Below are 26,241 nucleotides of genomic sequence, written 5' to 3'. Positions count from 1 at the left end.
ATCTTCATACGAAATCATGCCCAAAGAAAAACAGTAAATAACATATATTGTAGAATGGAAGAAAGAGTGTTTGCGAAGAATATCACGTGTCTACATTTTTCGCTTCACTAATGTTTAGTTTGTTCGTTAGATCAATTGCTTTTAGCATCTCCATAACAACACATAGTGATGGTAAAGTTTGCAGAAGTCAAAAGGAGCTTGTTCTTCATCGTTTGAAGAGTTTTAGTGTAAACATCTTTTTCGTGAATTATAAAATTTGTAAATAATTATTGATTACTCGAGTGGTGAAATCGCCTCTAGAAGATTTCGTACATCACATCTCTGATTCACCAAGGAGGTATTTTCTCTTTGAGGAATTCGATTAGCAATCTTGTTATCAACTGATTCATAATTACCACAAATAAGATGGTCAAGCCTCTCTTTTTGCTTGATTAGCATTAAATTGCCAATTAATGAACTTTATCGTTTCGATCAACGGAGAGAGAGGCTTATCCTATAAATATATTTCGTCTTAAATCTCCCTCTAAAGGTCAAAGGCATAATTCAAAATTGGTCGAAAGAACAAGAATGACATTTATTGGGTAATGGATAGATGCAGGTTGAAACATTTATGATTATGGCATACTTCTAATTTTTTTTTCTTGAGCATAGTAGAGTTAAGCTTTTTTACCAGACTTGTTTTGACGGATGCCAAAAAGAGGCAGCTGGTCCTAAAAAGGAGATATTGACGAAAGCTTCTTTTACTTTTATAGTATTAGAGAAAATAATTCTCTATGTATGTTTTGTAAGGAGGTGAAAGCTTGGTCAAACCACTATTCCGTCCTGGGGGACTCGCCGAGAAAAGCTGTAAAGTCAAGCGTTTTCCAGACCTTTCTTTTTGTGTCATCGTTATCGTTATCTGAGAACCAAAACTCGACCTGTTCATTCCTCTCGTACAAAGGTTTGCAAAAGATTTAAATCAAAACGATGATACCATTGATCTCCCGTCATCTATTATAAATTCCATTCTACGATTTCTTAATTCCATTTACTGAAAACAAATCCTGCTTTTGGTTGAGACAAAGAGAGAATAGGATCAACAACTAGATTATCAGCATTGATACCTCTTTAATTAAGGAAAATATCAAACTCTGTGACGTTCGAGAACTTTAATGACTTCTAAAGATTCGTTTCAAATGGTATGTGATAGACAGAAAGAGTTGATATGTTGGGACAAATAGTACAGGCACGACAGAATCTTTTAATATCTGGTATGGCGAATGCGGAAATTTAAGCAATTATGTAGCGATTTTACCGACGAAGAGGAAAATTTCGGGTTTTTTGTGAAAAGCTGGTACGTCAACCGTCGTACCTGCTGTACTCGTCGCGTTGTGTCTGTAGTACTTTCAGGGTAAACTCCCGTCAGTAATTTTCACACTTCTTTGAAGGGTTTTCTTAACGAAATAAATAGAAAGTGAAAGATTTGGAGGCACTTTAGAACGTATTTTAGTAAACAGTTGTTTGGGGGTTAGCGACAAATAGCATCTATCTACGTCCATACTTTATTAATGGGTGCTATTAATGAGAATGAAGAGCAATATGGACCAGAGGCATCTTCATATACATGATTTGATTGCGTTTGTTTCATCAAGGGGTGAGATTAAACAATAAGTCCTAAATGGTGAGAGAAAACTGTTGATCTTAGGCGAAAACAAAAAAATGTAGTGTTTCCGGAATGCGGGTGAAGGAAAAAAGCTCTCATGCGGCCGGCCGGAAAACAATTTTTTTTTGCTACTTTTGATAACTTAACTTTAAAGATAACTTTTATGTACAAACAGTATGAAAAAAGCCCTGAATACTAACGTATCAACTACAAACGATAACAAAACTTATGATTTACAAGCGGGAAAAAGCGGGAATATCTAACCAAACGACGTTTGATAGCTTGAATGGTCAACTTGATTTTCTTTATGAGGAACCATATAGACGAACCCATAGTCTGCGGCCGGGTCAGAAAAAAAAAGTTTTTACACCCGGCCGGTTTCCGGAAACACTACATTTTTTTTATTTTAGCCTTAATAACCTAGTTACTTTTTGGATAAAGTTAATTTTCATTCATTTTTCAGCAAAAAAACAAAAAATGAACGAATCAATACATGGATTGACGGCGATACACCCTCCTGGCAATTTTTCTTTCAATGATGGTGGAGATGAAGCAGGGGAGTCGAAAAACATGATCTATTTCTTCCTTGCTATCAACTGTATCTTCGCTTTCTTCGGCTCTGTGGGAAATATCTGTGCAGCGGTCGTCCTCTCGTTCGGCAAACAAAGATCGAACCATCAGAACCTGTTTTTGTTGAACCTTGCGATCGCTGATCTCTGTGTGCTGGTCATCAGTTTCCCCGTCCTCGCCGTCAAATGGTTATCTGGTAACAACTGGCCACTCGGTGAGCCCATGTGCAAACTTTTGTCCTCATCTGCTGATTTCTTTCATATCGTTTCCTTAGCAACCATTGTTGCCATAGCGATAGCTCGTTACCACACCATTGTACATTCAATGGATGCGAAATGGACGTTGCGGAGAATCCGTCTCATCATTCTCTTCATTTGGGTGTTTTCCTTTGTGGCCGAATCCATCCCTTCCATCATGTCTTATCAATTATACGAACAGAAATATAAAATAATGAACGAGACTCGCATATTATTCCGTGTATGTTCACACGACGCTCAAAGCACAATGGTTGCTGTTGACAACATCGTGGAAACGTTCGTCTGGTATTTCATTCCCTTGCTCATCATTTTGTTGACGTTCCTTCGAATCCATTTTTTCTTAAAAGAACACATGCGACAAAGCAGCGTCCACCAAACATCGTCTAATATACAGACCAGATATAAAAAATTACGAAAAGTCACTAAAATGTTAGCAGTTGTTGTTTTTTGTTTTGCTTTGTTGATGTTACCGTGGAATATCATCAAACTTTTGGAACAATTTACTGACTTGAGAATTGAAGAAACGCATAGGAAGTTCGCTGCAACATTTCTGGTCCTCAATTCATGTGTCAATCCGTTTATCTATTATATGATGTCCGCCGAATTCCGCATGGAGTTCAAAAAACAGATTATCCGTTTAAAGTTACGCATGCGCGAGTCTGTACTATCTGTGCAACACCATTCTTCGGCGGGGTCCGACGGCACTCAAGCTACGCATACTATTCGACGGCGTATCGAACCACTTGACTGGAACCATGACGATGGGGGTAGCGGAATGAGTATTGTTTACGAAACATTACGTAAGAGAAGTTTGATGGATGGATACATTTGCCATGATATAAAAGACGTGGTGTCTGTTCTGCATAAATGCAATAACAATTTGGAAGAAACACTTTTGTGAATCTGATTATGTTCTTTTTGTAAATTTTGTAAGTAAAAAGTTTTTAAGATATTTTATAGCATTTAATATGGAATTATTTAAGATTAAGAAATCAACGTTATAAATTAAAGTTAGAAAAAGCTCCTTCGTCACTAGAATATTTTAGGCTACAAAAGCATTATAGGATTCTTGAAAATCAAGTCGGTTTCTTTGCTAAATCCAATTGGCTAAAACTACAAAACTGATCAACGAGACAGGGGTTAAAAAGACTGCACACCAGATTAACGAGACAAGGATGTAAAAAGACAAAATCTATTTACTTATTGAAAGGTAATAAATAATAATAACAATAATAACATATGTTTTAAGTGGCATGCTCCGAAAAACTCAATAGCTTTTAGGCAGCTAATGAATTGTTCCCACGAAGGGCCACAAACAGAACAAGAACAGTAACTAAAACAGGAATACCAAAAAGAGCAGAAAAAGGAAAAAGAATTATTGATTATTGAAAAAAATGAGATTTCGCTTTGGCTTTGAATGTAACCAAAGATTTAGTTTGGCGAAGATCAGTGGGCAGAATGTTCCAAATATTTGTAGCATTGTGTAAAAAGGTTTTCGAATCAAACTTATTCCTTGTTCTTTGTGAAGGTAGGGTAATAATTCCTTCGTAAGTAAAATTAATCGTAAAATTAATCTTTGTAAAGGTTTTGGCACTGCGCAAAACCAATGAATATTTTCCTTTTCTACGTGATGAAATCTTTTCATTTGATCATTTGAAGATAGCACTCATCAAGCCTCTCAAATCAATTAACGTCGCCGTAGCATTTTATTAAAAAGTTAAATATAGCCCTCTTATCTCATCATTGTTAAAGAAGGAATATTAAGAGGGTATAATTTCATTAATGAGTTCGATGTCGAAATTCACGATTTGAATTTCCAGGTGCAAATTAACTACCTTTTCCTTGTTGTACCGAGATATCTCCGCATAATTTTAGTCCAAAATTGAGGGTGCAATGGCGTAATGGACGATACATGGTATTTCAGCATAAAGCGGCAAACTTGCAAAGATGCGTCTCAGACACTGGAACAATCTTGCGTCAATTTCAAGCTTCATCAATATGGCACCATAAGAAAAGTCGCACAGAAGCGGTTTACAAACCAATAATCTCTATATTTGGCAAGACATACACTCCCTCACAGGGCTTCTGGAATATCAACAACGAGCACATTTACTTAATTGGGAAGAGAATATTTATAATTACTGACAATGAATGAGGTATCAATATTTTCTCTTAATTGACACAAGGAACGATCAATTTCCATTCTTAACCAATGACAAACATGATTGTATGAGCATGAAAGTGCTGAGGTCAGCAAAAACGAACACAAGGAAGTAGCAACATTTTTATCATAGGTATACAATGTGCTGTGGTAATTTGAACCATTTTCGTTATCGAAACTTTATTTAATTAATTTGTCTCCTGGCATTAATGACTAAACTCAAATCATTTTCTCAGTCAGTTTTCATGAGAATGAGGATGGATGTCTATTTCATCTAGTTAGCCTTACTATTTTCGTTTGGTCAAATTTTGGTGGTATATATAATGAAATAATTAGACCTTTTACGGCACGTCTGTGTTAATTTCATAAGGTTTGCTTCCTGCAAAAGCAACTAATGGTTATTTGAATGATATATCATTTCCTTTGCAAACCCATATTTAAAGAGATGCGAATCAACTTTTGATGCTTTATTTATATTTCTCATTTACAGATACAACTTTAGAAAGAATCAGAAGATGAGGTTTGTGGTGCTTTTATTGACCATGGTGGCTCTTGGTAAGTAGTGAATATTCTTTTTCATTTTTCCAAATCTTTAGACTTCCTAGTCTTGTAGTTTTCATTTTAAAGATTATTGAAGAAATCTGCCACTAGTTCTTTCGCTGAATAACTCTTCTTCACTCCTCTGATTCTTCCTTATTCCAGCCAGGCTTCCCATCCTTGTGTTAACGTTTGAGATTAAGCAGGTAACTCTCTCCCACTAATTCTTTCGCTTGGGATTTTGCAATCCATGTTCCAATCTTCGGACAAAATCAAAGACACCAATCTGATTCTTTCATCTTTTCATTGCAGCCAATGGTCGGCACATTCATCACCATCCACGCCACCAACAACAACAAGAAGAGGATGAAATCGATTCTTTGGATGAAATGGCAGTGGATAACTATGATGATGATGTCAATGATGAAATGCTTTCCAATGGGGATAAACAAGAAGATGATGGTGAGAGGGTGGAAGATTTTGACGCCCCACAAAGTGACGCCCTTAAGATGGAGGGAGGAGAAGATGAAGACCCAGTCACAGATGATGAAAATGAAGAAGAGAACGATGATAATGTAGAGGAATCAAATGATGGATTAGAAGAAGAGGATCCACAAGACGAGAGTAGCCAGGACGTATCAAACAAAGGCAATGAAGGCGACGAACCTGATCCAAACACGCAAGATGAAAACAACCAAGAATCGAATGATGGAGACGAAGGTGAAGATCCAGTTACACAAGACGAGGATAAAGATGAATTAAGCGATGCTCAGGATGAAGACACTCCATCAGAAGCTGATGCATCGGAAGAAGGAGAATCTCCAGAAGCGAAGAAAGATGAAAAAGATGAGGACGAAAAGGAAAGTTTCGGTGAAGATCGAGAATTGGACGAAGATTTTTTCAGTGAGGAAAAACCCCAACAAAAACAAGAGAAGAAAGACGAGGGGAAGGTAGATTTGGGAGTTGCTGAAGAAAAAAGCATCGATGATCGCAAGGAGATGGAAGAAATGGAGAAGGAGATGACTGGTGCTGGTGCTGGGGAAGAGAAAACGAAAGTGAAAGTGGTCAAACCTATGAAACCAACTGAAAAGACCACAACAGCAGTGAAACCTACTGAAACTACCATCACAGAAAAACCAACAACAACCACAACTCCAGCCCCTACAACCACGACCGAAGCAACGACCACAACAGAAGCAATGACAACGACCACAACAACGAAATCTCCAGCAAAATCTCCCTCACCTTTGAACAAAATCATGAAACAGTTGAAAAGTAAGTTCGCATCAAATCTAAAGACTGTTCAGACATTCATCAGAAACTTTTAAGGGTTCCTTAAGATCAAGCTCAGGTATGATATACTGGGTCTTGTTAAGAGTAAGCGGGCATGCAACCTCGTTCCCGTGTATCCCAGGCTTTATTTACGTTACTTATAGACGCCAGAGAATATACTATCAGTAAGCATCAAAAAGCTAATAATACGCAGGGAACGAGGTTGGCGGACATACATTTATGGTAAATAGATCATAGTTTCTAATTGCCTGAAATGGGTTTTGCGTTTTTTAGCTTTTAGCCAATACGCGCTAAATTTACTAAAATAGCACAAAGAGCAACTAAAAAGACAATATTTCAGTTAAATTACTGAATAGGGAAGTTTGATATATTTTGAAGGAAGTCTAAAAGCATCATTATCCACATTATTCGTCGAATTCGCAATTTTGATACATTTGTTTCGAAAGCATGTTGACAGGGAAGTCCGTTCGACCAATTAGAATTCGGTTAATATTACCATAGCAAGAAACCCAAAAGATTTAATTGAGACGAAGATGGATATTGTTAGTCATTATGCTTTCCAAGAATATTCAACCATCCTTTACCTCGCCCGACATTAGACCTTTTCACAAATTACGTCACGAAAATCCCTTGCCTTGTTTTGAAATTATTACCAATGTGATTAACTCCCAAGACTTTCTATAGAAATTCCACGAAAGATAGGTGAAACTTTCTGATATTGCTCCCTATTCTTTCACCATTAGTGTTGGGTGACGAAACAAGTTATTTGACGTCACAAAACCGACATTTACGACGTGCCGTCCACTTGTTATTCCGACGAATGAACTCACAGAACAGAATCAACAAACGAGAGTTCAAGAAGCTTGCAAAACGTCTCAAAGAATTGGAAGAAATCAATTCCAACAATGGGATTGGGAATGAGTTGTTCGAACGACGACCAGAACGTAACAATAATGTTGATTGGTGGTGATCTTACATTTTCATAAAAGTTTCATTTTTGAATAGGATGATGAATATAACATCATTTTGTCTAAAGTTCTAATATGGCCCATCTTCCTTGATTCTTTAACATGAAAGGGCATTAAAATCTTTTTTGAACTGAAGTAAAATTTAAGTCTTCTTTGAATATCTTTCTGAATATTTTGAAATAGTTATGTATGGTTGTAATAAATTTACAAAGAAATACTGAAAACATCTTTTATAAGAAAAACTCTGACCCCCTCTTTTCTAAAATAGTTTTCCTTGGTGATTTTGACGTCAACAAAAAGTCGTATGAAATTTTGTACACCCCCTTCTTACAGACCCAATTTTTCCAGTGGGATGGGTTTCCAGTGGGTCTGTGAGAAGGGGGTGTCTTGTAGTAAATTTAAAAAGAAATACATATATCTTCTACAAGAAATTTTCTCTCCACCCCTCCCTAAGAACCTCTTTCAGCTCCTCGTCCCTTAAAGTGTTTCCCACCCACGACTTAATGACGTCATCGAATAAGTCATATGTAATTATTTTGAACATTTTAAGGAGTGAATGCACATTAAAGAAGGGTTAAAATGAACAGAAATTTCCAAATCCTGTTTTAAAGTAAACTTGACCTAGTCTAATAATTGAAAGGATGATTCAGACATTAAAATAGTAGTTACCTGGTACCAACTCGTCATAGAATCCGACTTCATTAGAGTAGACTTATTCGAAGTTTCTTTTTGATCTCAGCATTTCACCCTGATGAAGATTGTTAACAGCTTCTCTTCATCCGCACACCCTGCGCAGAAAATAATGAATGAAACTTGAAATGACTGGAATAAAAGAACATACAAATAGAAAACATCCAGGAAAATGTCGTTTGAAATTTGAATATTGTCATCCTTAAGACTTGAGACTAATGTAAAAGAACTAAGTTGAGAGCCTTGATAGGATAAGAGTTTTACTAAGTGTTGGGGAATGACCGGAATTGGACAGGAATTGGAGTCAGCTCACGTTTGGAATGTTGATAATGTTCAAACTGAAAAATTGATTGAAAAATTACAATTAGAAAATAAACTAGAGAAATTGATCTTAGAAAATTGGCAAAAGTAATTGATGTTTTTGGATATTTGAATATAATGACTAATTGAGTGAATATTGACAAGAATTGAATGCATTAAATGAACTTAAATTGACTAACAAAAACATGCCTAAACTGACCTTGCCTCTAATAGCCAAACCCTAGACCTAACCTCAAACAGATAAAACAGCTTAGACAAACCTAACGCTACAAAAGGATTTTGGGACTTAATGTCTGAATTTGACGACATTTCAGCCCTACTAGAATATAATCCAGGCTTTTTCAAGGGTCAAGGCGTATTTTGATCAACTTTTATAACATTGAAGTGCTATAAATTAGCTTGATGATTGAGTTCAAAAGATTCGCTTTATTTACGATATAATACCTTTAATTGCATTTGCTTTTCTTCTTTTCCATTGAATTCTTGATTTGAAATTTGGGAGAGAATTTCTTTTCGGATTTATCAGACATTTTTGAATCTTTGTGAATATAGATGAAGCTTCTCCTGAAACTGAACTGAAAAAGCTGAAAGCAAATATTTTTAAGAGCAGAAAATAAACAAAAAGGGTTGGGTTCGTTGGGTTTAAAACTAGTTAAATAAAAAGTCATTCAGTCTGCAGGATGTCTCAGGAAATGTGTTCAGGTTTAAGAGTGAAAGAAAGACTCGAGGTGGCAGATGGGATGGGGGAAACAAGTTCGAGACGTTTTGATAGGAATCCATGAAATTTAATGATACTCTTTCCTTTATTAATTATGCTTTTTGGAAAACAGAGAAGGTTTAATGATTTTGATAAAGAATTGAAGAAATTCAGTAGACAGATTGTTGAAATATCATCCTTGTTAAAAGACGAAGATTTTAAAATACTTTTTTGTTTAATGTTTTCAAAGCTTATGATTCGAGCAAATTGGTGGAGATTTCAAGATTCAGATGATGGTCTTAAGAGTAGTTAGGCGTCACTCCTAATGGTACATTTAACATCAGTCCGAGTTATATTTAAAAGCTTGTTCGATTTTGAGTGTGGTTTGAGTTATGAAGACGTGGGACTTTATCAGGTTATCGAGACGTTAGATGATGATTCAGTTCACAAGAGAAAGGACTTCAAACTGCTCTTGTTCACTCACCCTAGTCCTTCAAATCGTTTCAATCTAAAAACTATTATATTTATTTGGAGATGCACCCTGGAAAGCAGTCTAATATTTTTGGAAACTTTCTGAAAACATTATAAGATAAATATTATAATTTCTTTTACGCGTTCGTTTGAACATTATCGCCACAGTAACTGTCTCAGTTAGAGAGATCTCAGTGGGCCGTTAAACAAAAGTTGAAGAGAAAATTTATTGATGACTGTAACTTAACGTTGGAATCAAAAACAGTTTCATCTTTTTATGGGATAAATTTTCCGAAAGGAAATGAGCCTTATATTATAACAATTATTATAGGAGAAGATATAAATTTGAAATATTGAGAGTTACGACAAATTTAGTTTTGAGAGTAATATAGGTGTAAGAGACTTTATAATACAAAATTTTGCTATTCTTGGAGACTACGATGAATTATCCTAGATTAGAACGTCTTCTTGTGATTAAATATATCGATTTCCCCATAGAAACAAAACAAAACAAGAATGTCACCTTCTCGAGTCACGTTGAACATCAGTGGTGAGATATACGAAACATATACAAAAACGTTGTCGAGGTTTCCAGGCACGTTGCTAGGAGACAATGAGAAACGAAACAATTTCTTCTGTGATACAAGACAGCAATACTTTTTCAATCGAAATCGCATTTCTTTTGGCGCCATTTTATATTTCTACCAATCACGAGGCTTGCTGACGTGTCCTCTGGACATCTCATTGGACGATTTCGAAGAAGAATGTCTGTTCTTTCAATTACCAAGCTTAAGCATCCAGAAAATGAAAATGAAGAGAGGAATCATTCTGGATGAGGAGAAAGAACTGGAAACGAAAGATTGCCAATACCATGTGTGGAACTTCCTGGAAAATCCCGAATCCTCCAACATGGCGAGTGTTTACGCGGTGTTCAATCTTATCATGGTTTTCCTCTCCATCGTTGTGGCGTGTTTGGAAACGGTGGAGGAGCTGAAAGACTTCCATTGGGAATCCATTGAACTGGTGCTGAATGTTTGGTTCCTAGGTGAACTCGTTTTGAGATGCATCTTTTGTCCGAGCAAAAAACTGTTCTTACAAAGTGCAATGACATGGATCGACATCTCAGCTGTGGTCCCATATTTTTTATTGTTAGCAAGCTCCAAGAAGAAAATCAATGGTTTGTCTTTCCTACGGATCATTCGTTTCCTGAAGATTGTGCGCTTATTCCGCTTGTCACGTCATTCGAAACGTTTAAAAATTGTTGGCACGATTCTCAAATCAAGCATTTGGGATTTACAACTTCTGTTGCTTTGTTTATCTATACTGATTATTTTTGGTGGGAGTCTGATGTATTATATTGAGGGCGTTGGCCACCCTAACACCCATTTCACATCAATCCCTCAATCGCTCTGGTGGGCTGTACAAACTGTCACCACTCTCGGTTATGGCGATATAACACCCTTTACTGTGGCGGGAAAAATCCTTGCAGCGAGTTTCATGTTGTTTGGGGCGGTGACTATTTCTTTGCCTGTACTTTCGATCGTCGCAAAATTTACGTTGATTTATTCGAGAAATATGAAATAACGGAACAGATACAAATTTAACATTCATCTTGGAAAGTTTCGAATCAAAGAAATGAAATGAGCATCCCGGTTTGTATAAGCTTTCATTTATTAATTCCCCAACTCAGTCCAGATAATCGATAGCGACAAAGTCTGCGAATTTCATGATTAACGACAGGACTGGTAACAAGACAGTATCCATGCCAACGATCATAAACAAAGTAGCGAACATTCTTCCGGCGATTGTTTGCGGGATCAAATCTCCATAACCGACCGTTAGAAAACTTTGCATGCCCCACCACATACCTTGGGGAATACTGGTAAAGTTAGTATGTGGGTCTGTCATCTCTAAATGATACATGGTTGAACTTCCGAAAGCGACGGCCATCAAAAGGCCGAAAAAGAAAAGGTATAAATCTGAAGCACTGTCTTTTAATATAAGACATACCGCTTTCGTGCGTGGAGAGATCTTACGTAAACGTAATATACGTAAGACGCGTACAAAACGAGTTTGTTGCAAGAGTTTGGTTTCCTCATGATAAGAATATATAATGGAATGTGGAGCCACTGCAACTATGTCACACCAATTCAAAAGTGAGGTGAAATAGCGAAACTTGTTCGGGCATACAATAGCACGTGCTAGTGTCTCCAAGAAGAACCAGGAACAAAGAGCGAGCTCCACTTTGAAGTAATCTTCTTTCAGAGCATCGTGGTCATGTTTGAAACTCTCCAAACAACTTAAAATGATGGACATTATGATGGCGATCGTTTGAACAATGTAAAAACATTTTGCACCGACATTGATGCTTGGATTCTCTAAAGTTTGCCAAAGCCACATCTGAAGATTGTCGTCGTATTTCTTTGGGAAATGTTTCTCCCGAATGTGCTCCCGTAATAAATACCGTTCTTTGACTTTCAAAATGTACACCGAAGATTCGGGAAGTTCGTAAAATTGACATTCGTCAAAAAAGGTTCGGACCGGTATATCCGGGGGTCGGTATAACCGGCCTTTTGATTGGTAGAAAAATAAGATACATTCGAAGCACGTGGCGTTTCGGTTTAAGAAGTACTGATTGGTTCTTTTACAATAGAATTGGTCACGTGATGTCTGGTTACCAAGTAACGAGTCTGGAAATTGTTGTAGCGTGGTTACCATGGTTTCAAAGACCTTTCCGCTGACGTTGAACTGTATTCGTTGCGGGGGAGCCATCTTGAAAGCAATTTGCATTTCTTCTCGTTTGATAATTTGCAAGATTTTCTAAAAAGAGTGACAGAAGATAACAGTACACATGCAAAGAAAGCTATTTGATTGAATTCTATTTTTATGCCTTCATACAGAAAATGAAAATCAACATTAGCGACGATGATGATTGACCAGTAAAAAATGTTTTTATCGATTTTACTACTTAATGTAATTATAGATTTAGAAATAATTTGACATATGAAATTCAATCAAGGGAAACTAGACCCCTCTAGTAGGGATTTTAGGGGTTGCTAAAATGGGATCCATTTGAGCTATTGATAAAAATTGTTCAATTATTTAATGTGCCCGTCTTTTGAGATTTCACCGAAAAAAGAAACTCACGAAAGCGAGCTGGCTCTTTTTTGAGAAGTATGTGCCTTGGAACAAAGAAGTTGTCCCAAAACTTGATTTTGAAAAACAGAAGATAAGAACACTCTACAAGAACACAACGTTATCATTGAAACTTGTCTCCTAAACAAAACGTTTGCCGAAAAAAATGAAAAATTATTTTTGGTTTTACGACGGAGCGAAATGACGAAACGTTTCCGTTACCTTCAAAACGAAAATCCTTTTCTTGGAGGCAGATACTTTTAATAATAAAAGAAAATTATTTACTGAGAAAAAGTAAAAATTAGATTCAAAAGCTCGTTCATTAATACGTAATTTCTTTGTAAAGATTTTTTGCGAACTCGACACGAATTTCCGTCAGAAACTTTCTTCACTGAATCACCCTCTTCCTTGAAGTTTATGTTTACGAAAATTTCTGGACTCATTTCTGGAGAGGAACCAAAAGAGATCTCTCACGTTTTCAATAAATTTTGGTCTGAATAATTGTTTTTTTATTTTCATTAAATCCCGTAATATATTACTCTACTAGTCATGGTCCCTATATAAGTTTATTTACAAAAAAGATCATCTTTAAAAAAACCAATAAAAATTTATTAAATTGAAAAAAAATGGTGGTGGGTCGTTTGAATGAATGATGTTGTTTGAGAGATTCAAGTCAAAATGAAAGTGAAAGTCGAAATGGCGGATGTATGATCAAAACAAATATGGCAGATAGAGATGCGATGAAAATTTCATTGAGATAAAACCCACGTGACTGAATAAGATGAAATATTTCGTCCATAGTTGTGTTGGTATTTATTTTGTCTCAGCATCTCCTTTGACAAGAGCCTATCAAGCAAATAAAAAAATGGAAAGGGCATATTTGAGAAACAGTTTCTTTTCAAACCCTTGCTTGAAGGGGACATTGATGCTTTATCCTACTGGCTCGTTGCCAGATGAGAGATTCTCAGCTAAAGAGGGTGAGATGGAGTTTTAAAAAATGGAAAAAAGTCTTTATTGGCTCGTTATAGTCCTCCCTTTGTTTTGTTTTGTTTTAAAATTCGTTGCATTGGAAAATCATCAAAATTTCAAATTTTTCAAAGAATAAGGGTAAGTTCTATTTCCTTTTCATCATAGAAAATTTTCTTCTGGAGAACCGTGGTTCCCAAGGAATCTATGTTGAATATAATTTTGTTCAATAATGATTAATAATGAAGTTTCAAATTTACCTTCAATTGCAAAGTAACCGCCAACGTTGGATTTTTAGCGGTAGAGTTCTCTAACGAGAAGGTTTTTTTGCAAGTCATTTTGTCTTCCGAAAGCAAATTATTAAGATTGAAAGACATTTCTCCTAAAGAATCTTCACATCCATGATCCATGATCTATTAAAGATGAAACAAATAAAAGTTTGGCAACAATGGAAATCATCCAGGATCTTGGATGAAGCTTGCACCAATAAAATCATGAATAAGAAACGTAATGAAAGAGACATGTCAGAACATAACATTAGAATCTGATTAAAGTAAGGACTGAACAGTTTAAACTTCAGAGAAAGCTATTCTGTGGAACGAACGAGCGAACGAACGAACGAACGAAAGGGTTATATGTACCTTGATAGTGGTTTTGGAGTTTTCTTTGATTTCTTTGATGGTGAAGAAAAAGGATTCGTTCCAAACTGGATCTGTTGTGTGCCGTTGTGTCTACAGAAAGAAATAATTAAAATATTACAACTAGCTATAACTTTCATTAAGTTCCACCGCAGCAAAACGCATAGAGTTGAATTTGCTTTCAAAAGGAATGGTATTAGCCCTACAGTAATTTTTGACTTCTCATCTGATCTGAGACAAAATTCAGTCTTCAAATGCTAACAAATATGTCAAGGGAGTGTTATAAGAATAATTTTATAAAAATACAATGCTGAAATTTGGCCAAAACCCAAGAACGGTCCATGCTCTCATGTGTTATTTTTCTAATGTACACGTTTGTTTAACCTACGCGGAGCGCTTAATAACTACTTGTGGTATGGAAAAGGTAATTTCCCAAAAAAGGGAATTTCCTAGATTCATCAATTCTAGGGATAAGAAAAAGACAAACTTAATACCGGTCTACCATTTAACCGGTTAACCATTTAACCGGTCTAAGAAAATTGACAAACAATTTCGCAAAATTTTGAGCTATTTGTCCAACTATCCTTAGGCTTGAAGCTATGAATGCTATCCTCGGTCGCTTTAGGATTCCTGCGGTGGCAATTAAATGAAAAAATACTCATCCATTTCTAGGTGGAGTAAAAACCAAAACCTATAACAAAACTTTTCTTTCGCTGGTTCACTTTTCGTCGTCTTTCACCCGTTTAGTCTAGATGAACCGAATATGTACTGACCTTTGTTTGCTTTGTCTTGGAGTCTTTTCCATCTTGCACTTCAATTTCAGCAAAAGCGTTACACGTGTTTTTGTCAAAGTCGATGACCTAAGAATTTTAGCAAGTTACTTTGATAAGTAAAACCAAGGTTTTTTCATCCATATAATCTAGGCAGTTTGTTTAGGAAAATTTTTATCAAACCATTTATTTGTCAGTAAGTCCATTGTTCATTCAATCTTAGGTGACAGAAAGCTTAATCTATTTTATTTAAGCGCCTTGTAAACGCAAAAGACTTTTCGTTTTCTAGACATCTAACGATAGAAAAAGTTAAATGACAAAACTCACAGGAAGATCTTTTGCGTTGACGATGGTAACAAACAAAGCTGCTGTACACGTTAGATCCATGGAAGGCTTTTGCATTTGTGTGACGTCATCACTAAAAGTTAACCAACCACATTGCACGTCCAGTGATCCAGTTTTGCCAGAACTCAATTTCAAATTCTAAGAAAAAAGTACATAAAATTTAGACCACATTCACACGTTCACATAAGTCTCCGTCCCAAAAAAAATCTAAATGCACTCGGGTTTTAAGTTCATTTCGCTTTAATTATGCACTAATCTTATTGAAACACGGAAAACATGGTTCTACGGCTCCTACGAGCTCCTCTTTTTTCCTTCTTAACTTTCCATCTTCATTTTCAAAATATTTTCTGGATTATCTTTTCACAGAATGTAATTTGTTAAAATTGAGATATTTGTTGAAAATGGCAAGATAAACAAAAACTTGTTAGTACACACAAGGCGAATGAAATTGAAGCCTGTGCATAGCATAGCATGCATAGCATGGAGAAACCTAGGCTTGATTGAGGTAGTCTCTAAATGCAATTTTTAGTTTCGGGAAAGAAGCTGTGAAAACACTGGGACTGAAACAGTTAACACGCGCTGGAATGGGACCATTACGTTGGGATCACAGCATAAGGAACGGGTCTACCGGAACAAACTACTCTCCGCTCTTGGCCTACCCGTTGATTCGGTTGCCAGGAGAAACCTAGCACAGTTTTCTGTGCTCATATTGGCTCAGAAATCTACCGGGTGCACCAAAACAGGTTTGTCGAGATATTGTGAGCTTCAGGATTTAAATTTTTCCATGTCGAAATTTCAAAAAATCATTAAAAACAGCGAGCAAACTTTTCGCTTGACACTTACCTTCTTTACACAAAAAAATACCAAAAAATGCAACTGTGTTCATCAAAATACGTTACGGAATTTAAAAATATGTTAAAACAAGCTATAGTAGAGGGCATTTTGTAAAATCGCTCGACTGTTTTGTTAGAAGCACTTGTTATACATTTTTGGAAAGCTAAATTACTATGTTTCCAATTTTTTTCAAATAACTTTCGAACTACTTTTTCAAATTTAATGTACTGTATGATAGCTCAAAATTCAAGTTAGAGCATCCTCTATACGATAAAAAAAGAATGAACAAAAAATTTAAATCCTGAAGCTCACAATATCTCAACAAACCTGTATACTTTTTTTTGGTGCACACGGTAGAGAAAACAATTATTTTATGTGAAATGACAAAGAATGTTTCAAAAATGAAGAGAAACCAACTTATCAGATTGTATGGGACGCGGTATGGGAAATCACGTTCACGATAAATCTCGAACGTTAGTTTCCAGGCTGATGATAAACGGCTTCCCTTTGCAGTAGACTGTAGAACAGCCGTGTTTCGTACTCACAAGCTAGGGAAATTAGTCGAAACGAGGATAAAAACAGTAATCAGGGAACAGCCGAGAGTCTAGTCCGGAAATAACTATGCTAAGCGGATGAAGTGAGCGTAAGGCGACTGTCTTAGGAATCGTAAAGTTAGAATCATTGTATCTACTTAGGCGTGAACCACTAGAGAACAAAGCCACTACACTACAGATTGAAAACCATTACCTGTTCTTTAAAATTTTGTTTCTCCACGATATCAAGGATGCTTATGTCCGCCCTGACAGAAAAGAGAAGATAGGTATTTTATAAAAACAGTAAACTTTGGCTCGCCCCTGTCTAGTTTTCATTTAGGATTGGATGTTCTTACAAAGTTCAAATGTTTGGTCTCTTTGAACAAAGGGGCTTAACAAAATAACGAGGCTTAGATTTTGAAAATTGACCTCGGGTTTATGAATCTATATATTAATAGCGGTGCTTTGTGTGTCTGTGTGTCACCACTTTCGTTTTCGCTTTGTTTGTGTTTTAAAATTATGACTTTTAGTCTCTTGCTCCACAAATTTGTTCTATTGGATTCGCGCCATTTGCAAAAGATCGGATAGAGCTTGGTTTAGACTTTATTAAGCCTTTGTTTTGAAATTTAAGGCCCATCTACATTTAATAATTTTAACTTCTGCCCAGACTTGCCTTTTTCCATAGAGGTATAAAGAAAAACAGGAGTTGAATGTGTCGGTAATTGGTCGTTAAAGTCTTTTGATTTCTTTTATAAAATGTATCAAAAGAAATTCTGAACATTCTAATAATCAGTATTGAAGATTCTCGCCTTTTAATATACGAAAATTAGATAAAAATTCGTCCACGAAGCAAGTTTATGTTCCATTTCGCTATCCGTTCAATTTTGTTTTGAAAAGATATTTTCTCAAGCCAGAAAATGAAAAGTTCTTTATAAGCACACACGATTTCAGACTCAATCTGTAGACATAAAGTCGCTGGAGAATTTTGGAGGAAAGTATTAAGCAATAGAGTTCACCTTAAGGAAAACATTGATCGAAAAATCTTATCATTTGATGAAGGATTGCCAAGTTTACAGGCCTTCTTTTAGTCCAAATATTTTCTTACACTGATGTCAGAAACAATGAATCTCGTCTCATCTAATTTCTAAAGCTTAAATGAGCCAATAGGATTTCACCTATGGATAAAAGAGCTCATTAAAAATGCACGATATATGAGATTATGAGCATGCATACATCGTAACTTTTTTAATCGTAGGGCGAGCTTGGTTACAATAGCATACTTCTCCTGTTTCTTTATACCTCCATGCTTTTTCTCTCTTCTTTTGTTTTAAATGTTTTCGAATGTATTTAACGATCGTATTTATTAATGACATTCGAATTCTTTTCAAAACAAAACAATTTCATTTCTTAGAAAAGAATATTTCAAAAGTAAATCAAAACATAAAAATCAAAAAGGTTGTGGACAACAACAACATTCAAAGGGCGATATAAAGCATAAGAAAAAATTAGTTCACTTCTTTCTTTTTATAAAAATATTCAAGCCGTCGTTACGGTTAAAAAATGTGTGTACGTCATTTTTTATGTTTAACTTCGAAAAGTTATGACAAGAGTTTAAAAAAGCAACTTACAATTTTATATTTTTTCGATCTGATAAAAACAAAAAGTTGCACTATTCTTTGTGACCTTCCCACTTTTTCCTGAAAAATTGTCATTTAATCTGGACGGCATATTTAACGCGAGCGAAGCGAGAAAAATAACTACCTGCAGAGTCGTTTCAAACGACACTGGTACAGTAAACGATGCTCTTTCTGATAACTTTTGACTTAAACAAAAAATTATGTCACGGGGGGGGGCAGTAAACGATCCAAATATGGTTAAAAGATAAGACACCCGGGGAAGGTTAGAGTTAAACGTTGTAGAGTTTATTTGATCGCTTTTTTAAGCCAGCTTCAACATCCAAAGGACTTTTAGTGCGTTCAGCTACAGCTTAACCGGCGTGCGACGCCGGGTACCGGCTAGTATCGTATAATATACTAGTGACTATGTCTTGACAAAGCTAATAAACCAGTTCCATTATACCACTCATTTTTTCACTGCTTCGAGAGGTTAGAGTATTTTTTAACTTAATTATTTCATCGATGATTATTTAATCAAGAAACCGTAATGTATTCTTACTTTCCGAGGTCGTCATCTTTTCCAGGATCGCTGTCCCAGACGTCAAATTTGATTTTCGTTCCAATCAACGTGTCCACGAAAAGCTAAAATATCGCAAATATAAAATATAAATATCGTGTAAGCTATTGAGAGGGAGCAGCACCTAATACTTATAACATAGGACAGTTCCGGCAGTCATGCACTAAGATCTCGGAATATCATCCAGTTCGTCTAAACTCAACCAAATATACAGAAATACAGTAAACGTGAGAACGTGGCCACTTACGACGAAAGTTTCATTCCAGACAGGGTTTAATGTGTCTTCTTGGATTTCTGTTTTGTGCTTGTGTGATGCCACTAAAAATGTGAAAGGAGAATTTTCATCGTTAAAAGCTGTTACGGGATGTGATAAAAATATTTCTGCAACAAGTTGACAAGGCTGCTGGCAACCACTAACGGATGCGAGGACCTTGAAGGAGGTCTTCTATTCATACTCATAGGTTGACTGAATCAAAAAGATTCAAAACAGAGACGTTGACAAAAAACATATCATTAGATGCAACGAACAAACCTTTACAGATGACGTAAGGGTCTGAAGAATCTTTGCTGAAAATTTTCTTATCAGACGCCTTCAAATCACGCCCACTAATAATCTTCACTTGCAAAACGCCCTGAAAGAAAAAAATCAGCAATAATCAGCAACAACTTATTAATAACGAGACCTTGAAAGGAACGGTTATTGTAATAATTAGAGTAAGACGAATTGTTTGCGATTGAATTGTTGTGTTAATAATTAGAGTATATTTAATATCTGCCAGTTTGGAAGTTCTCGTTAAAGGTTTTATCTTTACATAAGTGTTCCCGTTTCATATCAGACACATATTTCATATCAGGACAGTGTCTGCTTATTGTTACATTATGCTGATATAAGCAAAAAATGTTTTTCTTTTCTTTTTTTTCTGACCAATCTTGCTCCACATCCGTGTCAATCCAATGTGAACAAGTAATACTTTAATGGACCTACCTATTTATAAAACGAATAATTAGAATTTAATGGAAGTAATGTATAATTTTGGGCATTGCCATTTTACATCATTGTGCGAAAAATCATGAAAATCTGTCGAGTATAAGTTGAAAAAATGAAGGAAAACCGTTTTACGCCGGTTTTCGCCTGTTCCGGCGATTTTTAAGGAGTTCCGGATTCAAAGGATGGTTTTTTTGGAAATCAAACAATGCTAAGTTTTGGGCATCATCATAAAGAACATTTTTCTGTAAAGAAACAATTTAATAAGTTGAAAAAATGTGACGGAAATGTGAAAAAAACGACGATTTCCGGCACAATTCCGGTTCTACAGACCGGAAAAAAAATTTTTCGACAAACGGTTTTCGACACCTTTTCGGCAGTACTAATGTGCATCTATGTGCAAAAAATCGCAAAAAACTTATGAGAAAATCTCGAGAAAATCTCAAAAAACCGCTTTTTTCGGGACATTTCCGGTTCTAGCGGCCGGAAAAATTTCTTTTTCGAAAATTGGGCTCTGTCACATTTTGGGCATTGCCATTTTACATCATTGTGCAAAAAATCATGAAAATCTGTCGAGTATAAGTTGAAAAAATGAAGGAAAACCGTTTTACGCCGGTTTTCGGCTGTTCCGGCGATTTTTAAGGAGTTCCGGATTCAAAGGATGATTTTTTTTGGAAATCAAAACAATGCTAAGTTTTGGGCATCATCATAAAGAACATTTTTCTGTAAAGAAACAATTAAATAAGTTGAAAAAATGTGACGGAAATGTGAAAAAACGACGATTTCCGGCACATTTCCGGTTCTACAGACCGGAAAAAAAATTTTTTCGGCAAACGGTTTTCGACACCTTTTCGGCAGTACTAATGTGCATCTATGTGCAAAAAATCGCAAAAAACTAATGATAAAATCTCGAGAAAATCTCAAAAAACCGCTTTTTTCGGGACATTTCCGGTTCTACCGGCCGGAAAAAATTTTTTTTCGAAAATCGGGCTCCGTCACATTCGAGGGTTTATAGTAATGCACCTTTGTGCAAAAAATCAGAAAAATTGAATGAGCCAATCTCGAGAAAAGTTGGTAACTAACGAACGAACGAACGAACGAACGAACGAACTAACGAACATGGGTTAATTTATAGGACCTCCACCCCACCGGGGTAGGTCCAAAAAGGTTGTGAATTAAAAGTGATGAGTAAGCAAACGATGTTACTCTTATTTAAAAACAAAAACCTTTAAAATAAAGTACAGTAGAAGTCTGTTATGTCTTACCATTGGAGGTTGGTGGAGGAGCGCTTTTTGAACAGCTGGGTCATCAGCGAACGGAATGGTCACTTTGTTGGGGAGCACGATGAAGGATTGAATCACTTCCTCCAAACATTCGTGAAGAATGGAACTGAAGAAATGAAGATTAAACACTGTTTGATGAGCTTAAATGACTCATTCAAGTCTATTGGTCCAGGCGAGTAGTTTGAAATTAGAGGGCCATAATTTGGGGTAGAAAGTTTCACTTTTTGCATCTTTTAAACACCTTAAAACACCATTTATTGGATAAAAACATAGGTTTTTAACTTGCATTTGGTTTTTCAAACTTGGTTTGCAAAAAAGTGAAGAAACTGAAATTCGTTATTTGTTTCAACACAAGATCTTACAATAAAGAGTAACGCTCATTCTAATCTTGACCTGGAGATATCAATATAAGTTTTAGCTTTTGTGATGACCTTGGACCGAACCAACAAAGAAAATAACATACACGTTTTTTTATAAGAACATGCAAAATTTTTGAAGCCTTGAGTTTTAAGTCTAAGAGTATTTTGTCCATTTTCCTATGAAATTAGATGCTCTAGAGTATGTAAAGCTTAAAAAAGTGTTCTTAACTCGTTTTTAACATTTGGCCATCGAAGCTCCTACAAAGTTTAAAACATCAAGAAGATTTTATAATCAACACTTACCTGACGCCAGGTAAATCCAAAACATTCAACAAATTCGTCAAATCGAAGTCAAATTCCTGAAATAAAATTAAAGGAAATTTCAACCTTGTCGTGTATTCCAGGCTTTATTTATGTTACTGATAAACGCCAGAGAATATTCAAAAATCTGATAAATACACAGGGAACGAGGCCGAGGAAATTTTCCAGCTTTCACAATCAAATGAAAAATCCTTTTGCTTAGGGTTGGAAAAGAGAAAGCATTTAAAGGCTAAAATTTTTATAATTTACCGGAACTTCGAGGAACGAGACGGTCATTCCACCAATCAGCGGAGCTCTTGGAAGCAACGGTTTCAATTCCACACGAAGTTGGCCTCGCAACTGAATTTCAAAATGTAAAAAATTGGATGAGATAGAAATGGATGATGACGGCAGTAAAAAACCTCGATAACTTTGGAGAAAGAAAATTGAACAAGCGAATAGGCGAAAAGGATTATGATTCCATAAAACACCCCTGTGTCACAGGCCCGCTGGAGCCCCAGCCCCACTATAGAAAATTTGGCAAAAATTTTGTCCCGGTGGGGAAAATACCCTAGAGTTTCAGCCCCATTGAGAAATTGACTTTGATTTCATCTCCATTCGAAATTCATTGTTTAATTGCACTCCAAAACCATCCCCACTGGATTTTTTAACCTTGGAACGATAGAATTTTTATCCCCATTGAGATTTCAATCAAAATTTCTATCCCCGCTGTAAGAAAAAGTTTCACCTGGGCTGTGAGACAGGGGTGTCTTAAAAAGATTCAGTAGGTCGAAATTGAAAAGAAATGCTAACTTGATTCAGACTGTATTTATGATAGATTTGAAGTTCAAAACATATCAATGTTATAAAATTGGTGTGAAACACCAGCCAACCTGGATTTTGGTGATTCCTGCAGTAATTGCTCCAAAACCAACTTTCACTTCCAAATCTCCAGCATAACTAAAATGGAGAAAAACAAATGTCTTGGTTGGAGAATTTTGTGATAACACCAAGGAAGAGAGGCTAGAGGTAAAGAGTGTGTTTCTTACCTGATACAGATGTCCATGATGATTTCGTCTGCGCGCAAGTGATCTTTGTACACTTTGACACCGTCAATCGTTAATGGCTGAAGCAAAAACAATAAAATAATTTGTGTAGGTAAGTTTAAAAAGCTGTAAAAAAAATCAAGATGATTTCCGCCGTGCGGAAAAGGCCAAAGGGATTGAATTGAAAACTCAAGCCTTCGATGCCAAAACAACAGCAAACTATCCATCAGTTGGTCTTTGTAACACCTTAAATTTTCCATTATAATATTCTTACATGATTTCCAAGATCTGCTTCATGGAATTTGAAGGACTTCAGTAATGGGATGGAGCTGGGCATTTTTTTCTGTATCTCCAACTCGACCTCATTTTTCAAGATGTCGCCCACCATTGTGGAAACGAAGGGCCATACTTGTGCGATCACCTGTTCATAAAGTGCGGAAAGTTATATTCCAGTCTATTTAAGAGTTCGTTAGTCCAACTATAAAGTTAGATTCAAGACCACTATAATGAATAAAAGGCCTGTGTCTCAAAATGGTAGAAGTAAGGAGCGGTGGAAAAGGGTGCTTTCACAAAAATAGTCTGCGAAAGTCCATTCCAGTGTTAATGTTAGAGTTCCTTGATCGTTGGAATAAAAAAAAGCAAAACTGTTCAATCAATAGGCTCGTAATATGGAAGATTAAACCCTAAACGACGAAGAGTGACACTGTTCCGAGGGTTTAAAAATGCCGATAAGGAATGGATAGTACAGAGAGTATTCTTCATATGCGTAAGTCAAGATGACGTCATATTTTTTAACGGAAGCACTCGAAAAAAGCCGGATTTTGACATCCGTGTTTCTATTTTTTGTAACAGAGAGGGGTCAAATCCCAGATTTTTTTCGGGTGTTTCCGCTAGAAAAATGACTTACGCATATCAAGAATTAAAACCTAATCATTCACGCATGCACAGAAAATAAGAGTCGATACCTTGTTAAGCCATTCCGCATTCTCCACATCAGGGATGCAAATCTACAAAAAACAATAAAAAACATTAATTACAAATGTGTGATCCGCACACTTCGGAAAGAAGTTGAAGGAACAAGTTACGATATTTTCGCGCGTAAAAAAAGCGCTAATTTCGCGATAACTTACATGGTTTTTAGACATTCTTGGTTTAAAAAGTTCGAGAAAGGGCCAACAACAAAATTGAGACATTTTTTTATCAAATCATATCTATCTCCAAAATCTCGTCATAAAATTAATGGGTATTCTATTTCTTCAATCAAGAAAATAGATCTTTATGGGAACGAGAGTCTTCTAATATTTTTCTTTTTGATTCTTCTTTTTATTTTTTCACTTTTCTTATTTCCATTCACAGCAAAATATTTGATTTGCAAAATAGACATCAAAACATCTGCTTGAACGGGTGAACAAGGGAGGGGAACGAGGGAAAACATGTTGTGTTGAGAAACTTTTTTGTTGGAACTAAACTGGTTTCTTTTGTTTGAGAAGATGTATGCTTATAAGAAAAAAATTTCTAATCTCAATATTTTGGGGGATTTTGAATGGGAAAGTTGTTTTAAATATTGGTTCACTTGTAAGTTGATTAGCCGACCGAGCAGATAAACAACCCAAATAATTCCCAAACAAAACTTTCACTTTCAATTTTTCTGAAGTAATCTATAAAGGTACATTGAGAAATTTCGAGCAAAAAATTGTATTTTTGTCAAGGTAACATTTCTGGTTGCTAGACCAAACCATCGAACAAGCAAACAAAACTTTCAGCACAGAACGAATTGAAAAATATACAGAAAGAAAAGAGCAGCATATCAATATAGCCGTGGCTCAAAAAAGCATGAAATTTCCCCTCATTTACAAAATCGAAATGTAGCAACGCAGACAACTCACTTTGCAGATCATTAAAGATCAAAACAGATTCTTTAAGTCAAATACTGGATCACGCTAAATCGCACATTATCATATTTCATGTAAGAATTATCTTGAAAAAACAACAACATTTTTTTAAGCATTAGTTCTGGTTGTTGCTTCACATGAATATACCTATCAATATACTTGAAACATGGAGAAAACCAGGCTAGAGCTTAAAAGTGAGGATTGAAGGTCATATCTTAAGTCATTGTATCGATCTTTTGATAAAGACTTTTAACGTCACTCCTCCCTGATTACACGTTTTTTTAAGGAACTTGAGGCTGAAAATGGTCCAAAAAATAAGGAATTGTTAAGGAACTGCTCAGGCTCAGAATAAAAAAACAAGTTAAGGAACAGTAAGAGTTAAATAAAGTTGCACTTTTACAAAAACCTTAACAAAGAGATTATATTTATAAAGAAGTCAAATACTTAAATCCAAATTTAGCAGCTAAGTAAATAAAAAACTGGATAAGGAACTTGGAATCTGAAATTCTCTGGAAAAATAAGGAACTCCAGACTCAGAGCCAAGTTAATAAGGTTCCTTATAATAAAAAAACGTGTAACTTGACATATAAAGATTTCATCCTGGTTATAAAACAACCCCTTTTGTGACATGGATGTATGGATGTATAGTATAGTAACATACCCATGATGGCAGATTCTTGAGTGATTTGAGATTCTCATAATCAGAGAAGTATCTAGTAGTGAGCCATTTATGCTGACGTTGCTGTTTCTTCTGACACCAAAACACGTAAAGAACGTAAGACGCCACAATCCAGGCGTGACTGAAACCGAACCACCCCACCAACCAAATCAAAAGCACTGATAACAAACCACGCCCTAACTTGAAGATGTACTCAGACACAGCAGACGGTTGTTTGGTGTCGGAAGCCTGCTTCGGAACTTTAGTTAGAGTTTCATTACCTGTAACCTCCGCCATCTCTTTCCCTTCAGTTCGCTGAGAAAACTTTCTCAAACGTCCTACGAAGTAAAAACTCACATTCAGTTTCAACATTTTACAAATTCATAATTTCCTTTTTTTAAATCAATGCACAACGTTCAATCAATCGAGGCGTTCTTTCATATCTGCCAAAAGTCGATTGATCTGCAGAATTCGTCTAGTATTCAAACATTTGTCTATCTCTTGAATAATTTGTTGTCTCGTGTAAACGAACCATCAAAACAGCTGTTCCGACATATCAAAATATCCTACAGAGGTTTGCACAAATTTCTAAAAAGTGAAAAAATATTAAATGAATGCTTTGCGAAAAGAACATAACTTCAAAAATGAAAATACAGCAAGATTAAAAAAATATTAAGAGGGTTATAAAAAAGGGATA

The 26,241-nt window shown here is 35.8% G+C and overlaps 5 protein-coding genes across 6 annotated transcripts; 3 read left to right on the top strand and 2 right to left on the bottom strand.

Annotated features, from left to right (window-relative positions):
* Positions 1 to 2,109: 2,109 nt before the first annotated feature.
* On the top strand, positions 2,110 to 3,459 carry LOC136816911 (neuropeptide Y receptor type 4-like). Its single transcript, XM_067073247.1, has one exon. The coding sequence runs from the start codon at positions 2,120 to 2,122 to the stop codon at positions 3,368 to 3,370; it is 1,251 nt and encodes a 416-aa protein (XP_066929348.1). The 5' UTR covers positions 2,110 to 2,119; the 3' UTR covers positions 3,371 to 3,459.
* Positions 3,460 to 4,689: 1,230 nt separating this feature from the next.
* On the top strand, positions 4,690 to 7,669 carry LOC136816943 (myb-like protein V). Its single transcript, XM_067073285.1, has 4 exons — positions 4,690 to 4,763; positions 5,121 to 5,185; positions 5,480 to 6,442; positions 7,204 to 7,669. The coding sequence occupies exons 2-4, from the start codon at positions 5,146 to 5,148 to the stop codon at positions 7,428 to 7,430; spliced, it is 1,230 nt and encodes a 409-aa protein (XP_066929386.1). The 5' UTR covers positions 4,690 to 4,763; positions 5,121 to 5,145; the 3' UTR covers positions 7,431 to 7,669.
* A 2,454-nt stretch (positions 7,670 to 10,123) lies between these two features.
* On the top strand, positions 10,124 to 11,263 carry LOC136816975 (potassium voltage-gated channel subfamily A member 1-like). Its single transcript, XM_067073318.1, has one exon. It carries the CDS (start codon positions 10,124 to 10,126, stop codon positions 11,189 to 11,191), a length of 1,068 nt encoding a protein of 355 aa, XP_066929419.1. The 3' UTR covers positions 11,192 to 11,263.
* On the bottom strand, positions 11,249 to 12,379 carry LOC136816973 (potassium voltage-gated channel subfamily A member 2-like). The gene has a single exon (XM_067073317.1). The coding sequence runs from the start codon at positions 12,377 to 12,379 to the stop codon at positions 11,294 to 11,296; it is 1,086 nt and encodes a 361-aa protein (XP_066929418.1). The 3' UTR covers positions 11,249 to 11,293.
* An 849-nt stretch (positions 12,380 to 13,228) lies between these two features.
* LOC136816942 (extended synaptotagmin-2-like) lies at positions 13,229 to 26,141 on the bottom strand. Of its 2 annotated transcripts, none has more exons than XM_067073283.1 (17): positions 25,548 to 26,141; positions 23,960 to 24,001; positions 23,269 to 23,415; positions 22,998 to 23,074; positions 22,842 to 22,908; positions 22,219 to 22,308; positions 21,952 to 22,007; positions 21,272 to 21,395; positions 19,554 to 19,653; positions 19,269 to 19,339; positions 19,004 to 19,086; positions 17,043 to 17,094; positions 15,444 to 15,599; positions 15,120 to 15,206; positions 14,350 to 14,439; positions 13,969 to 14,121; positions 13,229 to 13,588 (listed from the first exon to the last, which is right to left on the bottom strand). In XM_067073283.1, exons 1-17 carry the CDS (start codon positions 25,914 to 25,916, stop codon positions 13,556 to 13,558), a joined length of 1,797 nt encoding a protein of 598 aa, XP_066929384.1. In that variant the 5' UTR covers positions 25,917 to 26,141; the 3' UTR covers positions 13,229 to 13,555. The 2 variants fall into 2 exon arrangements, with proteins under 2 accessions (XP_066929384.1, XP_066929385.1); XM_067073284.1 differs by lacking the exon at positions 25,548 to 26,141 and adding an exon at positions 24,125 to 24,376.
* Positions 26,142 to 26,241: the final 100 nt, after the last annotated feature.

The sequence above is a fragment of the Clytia hemisphaerica genome, unplaced genomic scaffold, assembly GCF_902728285.1.
Source record: "Clytia hemisphaerica strain Z4C2 unplaced genomic scaffold, Clytia hemisphaerica genome assembly, whole genome shotgun sequence".
In the NCBI taxonomy this organism is placed as follows: Eukaryota; Metazoa; Cnidaria; class Hydrozoa; order Leptothecata; family Clytiidae; genus Clytia; species Clytia hemisphaerica.
This window is presented reverse-complemented; position numbering and strand designations above follow the sequence as displayed.

Excerpts from the sequence above, each read along its gene's own strand:
- LOC136816943 (XM_067073285.1), top strand. The coding sequence starts at position 5,146 with ATGAGGTTTGTGGTGCTTTTATTGACCATGGTGGCTCTTG. Across the intron at positions 5,186-5,479 it reads ATTGACCATGGTGGCTCTTG|CCAATGGTCGGCACATTCAT; the intron begins GTAAGTAGTGAA and ends TTTTCATTGCAG. Across the intron at positions 6,443-7,203 it reads AATCATGAAACAGTTGAAAA|TGTTGGGTGACGAAACAAGT; the intron begins GTAAGTTCGCAT and ends TTTCACCATTAG.
- LOC136816942 (XM_067073283.1), bottom strand. The coding sequence starts at position 25,916 with ATGTTGAAACTGAATGTGAGTTTTTACTTCGTAGGACGTTTGAGAAAG. Across the intron at positions 24,002-25,547 it reads TCAAGAATCTGCCATCATGG|ATTTGCATCCCTGATGTGGA; the intron begins GTATGTTACTAT and ends TGTTTTTTGTAG. Across the intron at positions 21,396-21,951 it reads TTGGATTTACCTGGCGTCAG|TTCCATTCTTCACGAATGTT; the intron begins GTAAGTGTTGAT and ends TCATTTCTTCAG.
- LOC136816911 (XM_067073247.1), top strand. The coding sequence starts at position 2,120 with ATGAACGAATCAATACATGGATTGACGGCGATACACCCTCCTGGCAAT.
- LOC136816973 (XM_067073317.1), bottom strand. The coding sequence starts at position 12,379 with ATGGCTCCCCCGCAACGAATACAGTTCAACGTCAGCGGAAAGGTCTTT.
- LOC136816975 (XM_067073318.1), top strand. The coding sequence starts at position 10,124 with ATGTCACCTTCTCGAGTCACGTTGAACATCAGTGGTGAGATATACGAA.